Here is a 9,183-nt window from a genome sequence, read left to right as displayed (position 1 = left end):
CTCCATAGCAATCACAAAGAGATAATGAGACATTGGATCTCCTTGTCTTATACCTCTCTTAGCAGGGAAAGGTCTAGTAAATCCTCCATTCAGTACTAGAGAATAGGACACTGTTGTCACACACTCAATTATCCATACAATGAATTTCTGAGGGAAGCCAAGATCTGTGAGCATATATCTAAGGAACTGCCAGTCCAATGATCATATGCTTTCCTTAAGTCAACCTTGAGTACACACCTTGGAGATAACCCTTTCCTATTGTAACCATTGAACAACTCATGACTAAACAGTATGTTATCCACAATGCTCCTCCCTTCTATGAATGCAGATTGTGCTTTCCCAATTATACACTCAATTACCTTTTTGATCCTTTTAGTCAGAATCTTAGCAATGATTTTGTAGACAGTAGTACAACAAGTGATAGGTCTATAGTCTTTCACAATTGTAGGTGCAGGAACTTTTGGAATCAATGTTATGGCTGTGCAATTCCATGCTTGCTTCATCTTGCTTGTTTGAAAAAAGAACAATACAGCATCATATACATCTCGTCTCACTTCTTCCCAGTGCATTTTAAAGAACTCTACTGGAAAGCCTTCAACTCCAGGGGCTTTATCATTTGGCATGTCTTTCACTGCTTCATCAACCTCTTCATATGTTACTTCCTTTATTAGATCATGTTGTTGTTTCAATGATAAAAACACTCCTTCTTTGATGAATTTGGTGTTAGGACATGTCTTGATCCCAGTGTCAGTTCCCATAAGATGCTTAAAAAGGTGATGGATACTTTTTCTACAGCTTTAGGTTATGTGACTCTAGCTCCCACATCATTATACACAGTAGTAATTGAGTTCTTACTTGCTCTGATCTTCAGCTGTGCATATAAATATTTTGAGTTTGAATCCCCATAGTCTATCCAGTTGACTCTTGCCTTCTGTCTCAAAACTCTTTCTTCTATTATACTCCATTTTTCTAGTTCCTGAAAGGTCTGCTTTTCCTTCTCAATCAGATCCTGATTAAAGGGATCAAACTTTAAATTAATCTGAGTATACTCCAGCTGTTGTCTTATTTGACTCAATCTTTTCTCATAGCTTGTCATCTCCCTGTTTAATCCTTTAGTCATAGTTTTTAGCTGTTGTAACTTCTGCCATATGTTATCCGTAGGGTCATTTCCCAGCTTCTGCTTCCATACTTTATCCACCATAGATTGAAACTCCTTGTGTTCCATTGTTACCTTATACAACTTGAATGGCTTAGGATATATATTCTTTCTTCTCCATATTTGGACCACTATAGGTGAGAGATCTAACACCCCAAGTTCTAGGCAATCAGCTTCCACATGCCCATAGTCCTTGATCCATTCAAAGTTCCCAAAGGCCCAGTCAATCTTACTGTATACCCTGTCATCTGCATGCTTTTTATTGACCAAGTATAGAAGCAACCCTTTGTCTTCAATGGGGTCAGTTGCATAGACTCAATACAATCCTTGAATTCTTTCACCTCATTCATAGTAACTGGTTATCCTAACCTATCATCAGTGGTTAGGACATTGTTGAAGTCACCACTTATGAGCCATGGAAGTTGAACCTGCCCCCTATCAGTTGTAAGTCACACCATAAACTTGCTCTTTCCTGCAACTTGTTTCTAGCATATACAACTATCAACATAATCTGGTATCCAGTCATTGAATCATTCACTATACAATGAATGAATTGTTCATGAACTTGAACTATGTTGACTGAAAGATTGGTCATCCACAACACCCAGATTCTACCATTCTCAGGCTTTGTATAGTTGCAGCAATAACCCCCAATCCTTAGCTACCTTGTACAGAATCATTTTTGCTCTCTTTTCTTTGACTCTAGTTTCCAAACATCCTAAGATATCTATTTTATTATTTTGCAGAAAGATTTTCAGTTCTTTCTGCTTATAGGGCTTGTTCAGCCCTCTTATGTTCCAAGTACTAATGATCATGGTGGGTGTTGTATGGGGTCAAGAGTCAAACCCCCTCCCTGTGCAGATGTTTGTCCATATTCTTCCAATACACTGAATCTATTAGCATTTCTAACTTCATCAATTTTACCCTGCTGATCTATTGAAGTATTCTTTCTTTCAGTGTCATCATCTTTGTGTATCATCATTTTTCTTTGATCTGTATCAGCTTCAGAGTTCTGTTTCCCTTTGTCACCTTCTATTGGAGGTTGAATTCAGCATCTTCTTCTTGCTTAATTAGCTTCCAGCATTCAAAAACATCATGCCCAAAATGCAAACATTCATTGCAAAATTTTGGCTTCCACTCGTATAGAATTTCCTGCTGTTTAACACCATTGGGAGTCACAATTTCAACATTCTTTACCAATGGCTTTGTTATGTCCACTTTCACTAGCACTCTTGCATAAGAGATTTTGTTCAATTTAGCTGTGTATTTGTCTGTGTACATTGGTATACCAACAGCACTGGCAACCTTGCTTAGAGCATCAGCAGTCCAATACCCAACCGTTAAAATAGGAAAGTGAATCCACAGTGGAATAGTAGTGATACATTTAGGACCAAAATGGAATTCTCTCTCCCAATTCTGTAAGATAAATGGCTTGTTATGATATGTCTATGGCCCTGCTTGACCAACTGTATCTCTATCCTCCACGGTTGTGAATCGAAAAACATAATAGCCATCATGGTGATATACAATTTGGGGCTTAGATATAAAATCCCAAACTGTTTCTACATAACTCACCATAGATTTCTCATACGGAGTATCTCCCAATAATACCCAATTAGAGAAGTTTCCCAATATTCCTTCAACTCACTTACATCATTATCCTCTATTTGAATGACCACTTTGCCATCCTTGTGACTTGGTGGAACATATTCTAATCTCATCCCTATCTGAGAGTTTCGATTCTGTTGTTGAAGTTCCTTTGCATGACTGTCTTCTCCACCCCTATCTATGCAGTTACTGCAAGATCTGGATCTGGAGTTGGCTTTGAAGATCCAGCCTCAGAGAATTGTAGTCGTTTTGGACTTGTTGGCTGTTGATCCTTTCACTTCTGAGCTTCCTTTGCTGAATTTTCAATTTTACTGTTCCATTGGTTACTGTTCCTCTCTTCCGTTCCATTTAGCTCGCTTTCCTCACCAATTGGTTGAAAACTAGCTGGTAAGAAACTTCCAAACGTTAACGGATTGATAGCCTGCATCGTCGAGTTTACCGGTGTTGTAGCAGCGGTCGCCGGAGCTACTTGCTTGCGTTTCCTAGCCATCAGTGATGCACGTTAGCCTGCCTTGGCTTATCATGCTAACTTCTTCCTTTTTGTCTTTCTTTTCTATTCTTTCCATGATTACTTTTGCTATCTTATTTATTGCTTTTACATATTTTATCATGCAAATACTTGGCAACGTGTTATTATCTCTGCATAAAGCATGCTCCGTGTCATACTTCACCGTGCCAATTATCAACATAGCAGTGCTTGACGATTGTCCGCGATCTTCCAAAACTACCCTTTTTAAATCGGAAAGGCTTATTTGTGGTAGACTAGTCGACCAGCGGTGCAATCGACGGTCCCATGCCTTTCCCTCTCAAGTTGTCCACATGAGAATACCAGTCTAGACCATTCTAGAAACCTTACTCCAACTTGAAATGTACATGCATCATGCTAAATCTGGTACGGGTTAGAACGTTATTAACGTAAAAGCCCGCTAAGATAAACCTTGTCCAATGTCCGATGGGATTTCCACAATCGCAATGGACACTATCATGTTATGTGCATTACATGTAGAAAATGTGCCAATATGTTGATCATTATTGCGTAAGTAATCAAATCTGGAGGGGGAAAGGGCTAACCTTTGTTTGTTTGCAGAAAATGAAGCACGAAGTCCCTAGGTTCGGCATAGTCCAAAACATCCCACCATTGCTACTTGACTGGTGGAAAGACCTTGCACCTTAAGACAAGAATCATGTGAGAAGAGTACTTGGTGACTTGCCATCCTTGCTTCACATCTGACTAAATAGGGCATTAATTGAGGCCACTACCATGTACTGGGATGAGAAAAGAGCTGTCTTTCGAATTGGGGACATACAAATGACTCCTCTCCTAGAAGAAATAGGAGGCTTCGCTAAGTTTCCATGGGATAGTCCGGGATTACTAGTACCAGAGAATCGCACCCCTCGCAGTTTTCTAAAGATGCTGGGTTTTTAAGAAAATTGATAAACTGCTCTGTTTAAAGAAATCATACATCCCTTTTGAATTTCTTTACAAGCGTTATAAGCAAAGTAAGTCATATCATCTTCATCGTGATGAACTCTCAATTACTTCCTTGGGTTGGAGGCACCGCTGGGTTTATGTGTTCATCGTCTTCTTCTTGGGGTTGTTAATAATTCCAATGAAAAGGGGAAGGATTCATACCCGCTTAGCCATTGTCGCCAGGACTTTGATGAAAGGCACTGAGGGAAAAACTTATACCATCATTCCCATGATCTTAGCTGAAATGTACCGGCTCTAGATTGGTGCAAGAAAGGATTTGGACACTTTGAAGGTTGCAATATGTTACTGCATGTTCGGCTTTTGAAAAACTTTCAGAGAGGAGAATATCTTCAAGAGCTTCTGCGACTGCCGTTAAATGACTAAATAGCTGTTACATCCCGCATTTTCGTACGTTAAAGCTTCGTCGAAAGATTAATCGGCGAAAGTTCGGGAATGAGATTATTTTCGGATTATAAGTATTACGCTATTTCAAACAAGTGATAAGTAAATTCGTGAAGGTGAAAGGGTAAGCGGATCGAAAAAAATGAGTTTCGTCGAAGTTTGTTAATTTAGGATAAAATACGGTCCGAGCTATAATACCCGGTATTTATGGACTAATGCCATACAAGGTACAATATGACTATGATAGTGAGGTGTATAAGGTACGCTAAAGTGAGTAGTATTTTAAGTAATTTGAGATAATTCATAATTATGTGGATAATTGGGTTACTTAATGATTTGGTGGGAATATTAGCTAAGAAATTAAAGTTCTTGGGTTAAAGATTAAGGACACTTAACGTGGCAGCCCTTGCCTTAGGGAAATGGTGACTACTAAGTTCACATAAAAGGTGTCAATAGTTGGAAAAGTCTTTGGCCAAGTAACCTTATCAAGTGGGGCCCACACCACTATAATAAGGAACTTTTCAAATTCCTTCATTCATGAGGAAAGAAATCGTATTGATCTGCCATGACATACATGAATTGCTTTCAACATTAGTTGGATTTCTACATGAATATTTCCTTAAGTTTCAAATGGAGAAATGCTTACATCTAATCTACATAGCAACGTGAGTTACTGTAATTGCTTCAACATTTCATACGAAGGCTATTTAATACAATAGCAATGGGATTTTGCGATTCTAAGGGAGTGCCGTGAAATCTTTCTAAAGAATATCATACGGATTCTTCCCTACTTCGATCTGTCGTTACCTGTTTCGTCGCAATTGGCATGTGTTAAAAGGATTTCCAAGAGAATCGGTTCAGGTATGTTAAGGCTATCCCTTCTTTCTTTTGGCATGATCCGTATGATACAAATGAAACGAGCAAATGCACAACTTCCATAAATAACTCTATTCAAAGAAGTATTAGAGGTGCCTATGTTCTTTAATTTCCATGTGTCCTACTATTTTATCATCTGTTCATGGGTCTCACATACGTAAGTTGAAAAAAAGTTTATTTCATGATATTAATCAAAGGCATGATGGTCTTACGACATTCCGAAAGATTTTATTGACGTACTTCTCATGCATTTCATTCATTTATACATGTACATTGACCCATGACCAGATGGCGTTATATACGCACCACCACCTGATCGGCTGGTATACGTTGATGATTTTGCCCACAGTGGCCGAGATGATATGATGGGATGCGCTCAGAGGCTTGATGATGTTATGAACACATGTACCTATGCACGACACAACATTTATACGCACATGCATGGCATTATACATATTAATGATTCACGGAGTTATTCAGACTTACATGTCGAGTCTTTTACTCCATGTTTCTATCATGTCTATTATTTACTGATTTTCATTCCTTACATACTCGGTACATTATTTGAACTGATGTCCCTTTTGCCTGGGGATGCTGCTTTTCATGCTCGCAGGTCTCGATAGACAGGTCGAGAGTCCTCCAAGTAGGCGATCAACTCAGCGGAGGATGTTGGTGCACTCCATTTGCTCTTGAGTTGCTTATTTGGTCTGTATGATTTAGATGTGTAATGTTTGGTATGGCTGGGCTCTGTCCCGACCTGTATCACAATTATGTATCCTTAGAGGCTTGTAGACATATGTTATGTACGTAAAAGATTGTATGGCCTTGTGGGCCTATGTTTAGTGTACGAGTGGCTATTTTGGTCTTACAGGCCCATATGTCTTATGTATAAGTTGGTATTACATATTGTATTCTACCTATTTTACAGCAGCATCTACGGCTCAGTTATCTATGATAGTATGATACGAAAAGATACATTATGTTAGTACTCGATTAAGTCAGGTATCGGGTGCCCATCGCGGCCCATCGGTTTGGGTCGTGACAATAGCTTACCATCACCCAAAGAAAATGACATTTATCCCAGACAGGTTTGCACAACCTGAGAATGCTATAAGTTGGGTGCATTTCTTCAGCAATCTGAAAGACGAGCAGATACATTGGACGTTTGACTGGTTTCCTAGCAGTGAGTTCATCATCAGGTCAAGAGGGACTACTCATCTAGTACTGATCGGGTTGCGAAGCATCTATCCATATGCTCCTATAAGGGTAATGAGACAAGCGGAAAGAAAACAGGTCCTACCTCGAGTTTCCAACATGGTCCAATACAAGGCAGATTTCAAAGGGGACGTCATTCCATTCAAGTTCAAGGCACAACACATTTTGAACCAAAAGATCATTGTGGAAAGAGAAACCATTGAGCAAGATAGGTATCATGCCGGTCATGTGTACTTCTATCCATCGTGGTTGGTGGACGATATAGCAGGAGACATCAAGCCAGGAGTCAATCTTAAAGGTAGGATAATAGATGATGTTGCTAAAGCACAGGTTATGTGTAGAAGGCTGCGCAAAAGGGTTTTCGAGTCTGAAGCTAGACATCTGGAACAGCACAAAGTGGACATGGAGGCAAAAAATGAATGGAAGGAAATTTCCACTAAGTCAACAGAGAGATTAGAATACTTGGAACAAAGGTTGATGGAGCTTGAGGGAAAGATGAGAAAGAGACTCTCAATATGTCAAAGCACGGATGGCAGTGAAGGAGGGCATCTAGCAAAGGCTTACTTATTATTGAATATGTGCGATCTGGGGAACCTGATTGATGGAGTCAAAAGAGCCAAGCACGGAGAAGGTCCTTTAGGGACCAAGTAAATTATGAAATGATGTCCTTTACTGTTTTCAAGCTTAGTTTTAGATTTCGATTGTAATAAGGCTAAATGCCATTAGTAACTTCATTATTATTGTCGATTTAGTAAAGGTTTGGCTCATTTTCGCATTAATGCAATGACGCAATTAATGGCATCAATTTTCTCCAAGACTATGTGTCGCTTAGGCCTAACTCGGGCACAATGAGGTCCCCAAATTAGGACGCAAATTATTGCATTACTTTGCGAAACATGTTTAATACTGCAAGCAGTCTTTCAATATCCCTTACTAACTTAGTTACCTTTTTGCTTTTTTCTTTCTTTTGATTGTTCCCATTCCCCAAGGTTGGTTCGTGCATACTGGTATCATCAGCATATCACACTAGATCTAGAGGTCCTCCACCTCCACCAAGCGATCCTAAAAGCAAAAATAAAGGGAAAGGTAAAATGGATAATTTGAGTGGAATCACAAAGGACAATGCCACAATGGCATAAAACGCGAAACTTCAGATGGCCGAAGTACTCCGGCGCAGAATGAACTGGTCTTACGTCTGGAATAGAAAATCCTAGAACTACAAAGTGAACTTGAGTAGCTCTGAAATTTTGCAAACCTTTCCCTCACTCTCAATGTCCTTGATATTAACCAACAAAATCCGACTACCCAGAACCAAACACCACCATAAAATACACAAAACCAAAACCCACCACCGAATCCTCCCACACCACACCACTACCCCACACCTCCTCAGAACCTTAGCCTCCACAAGTACCAGCTCCTCAACAACACCACCATCATCCAACTCAATACCCACAAACCACTACTTATCACACTCCCCAGAATGCACCACGACCTACTCTTGATCCCAAAACTCAACCAATCACCACCTTTATACCCAGACTCCCGAAGTTCATCAAAGCAAACCAATATATGTGGAACCTTTACCCCACACCCCGCAAAAAACCCTATACATACTTGAATCAACAGAGAAAGACCTGCTCATTAAGAAAATGGATGAGGAAATCAAGATGCTCACAAGCAGAGTTCACAGTGTCGAAGATGATAAAGGCATTTAAGGTTTAAACTGTGAGGACTTGTGCATTCAGCCAGATATGGAACTGCCGAAGGGTTACAAACCTCCCAAGTTCGAAATGTTCGATGGAACTAGTGATCCAATGGTGCATCTGAGGACGTATTGTGACAAACTTGTAAGAGTGGGCAAAAATGAACAAATCCGCATGAAACTGTTCATGCGAAGCCTCACAGGAGATGCATTGTCTTGGTATATCAGTCAGAACCCAAAGAAGTGGGTTAGTTGGGTAAGCATAGCGTTAGACTTCACAGACAGATTTAGGTTCAACACAGAAAATGCACCAGACGTTATCTACATTCAAAACCTCAAGAAAAAGCCGACAGAAACCTTCTGCGAGTATGCTACTCATTGGAGATCGCAAGTCGAGAAAGTAAGGCCAGCACTTGAAGATGAACAAATGAACAAGTTCTTCGTTAGAGCTCAAGACTCGTAGTATTATGAAAGGTTGATGGTTATTGAAAATCACAAATTGTCCGACATCATCAAGCTAGGAGAAAGAATAGAAGAATAGATCAAGAATGGGTTGGTGACCAATTTTGAGGCACTGCAGGCCACGAATAATGCCTTGCAATCAGGAGGTATTTCAAAGAAGAAAGAAGTAGGTGCCGTAATGGTAGCCCAAGGTCCTAAGTCTCCTCTCACATACCGAACACCTCCACCCACATACCAACCTTCACGCTCTAGATACGAACAACCTGCTACCACCTACCATGCTTATAA

General features: G+C 39.9%; 1 protein-coding gene across 1 annotated transcript; it reads right to left on the bottom strand.

The window, feature by feature from the left end:
• On the bottom strand, positions 803 to 2,138 carry LOC109229898. The gene is made up of 2 exons (XM_019395446.1): positions 2,003 to 2,138; positions 803 to 1,404 (listed from the first exon to the last, which is right to left on the bottom strand). Exons 1-2 carry the CDS (start codon positions 2,136 to 2,138, stop codon positions 803 to 805), a joined length of 738 nt encoding a protein of 245 aa, XP_019250991.1.

Source organism: Nicotiana attenuata, chromosome 7, assembly GCF_001879085.1.
Source record: "Nicotiana attenuata strain UT chromosome 7, NIATTr2, whole genome shotgun sequence".
Lineage (NCBI taxonomy): Eukaryota > Viridiplantae > Streptophyta > Magnoliopsida > Solanales > Solanaceae > Nicotiana > Nicotiana attenuata.
This window is presented reverse-complemented; position numbering and strand designations above follow the sequence as displayed.

Coding starts and splice junctions, on each gene's coding strand:
- LOC109229898 (XM_019395446.1), bottom strand. CDS start 2,138: ATGATGATACACAAAGATGATGACACTGAAAGAAAGAATACTTCAATA. Junction 1,405..2,002: donor AACATCTGCACAGGGAGGGG/GTTTGACTCTTG, acceptor AAAAGCATGCAG/ATGACAGGGTATACAGTAAG.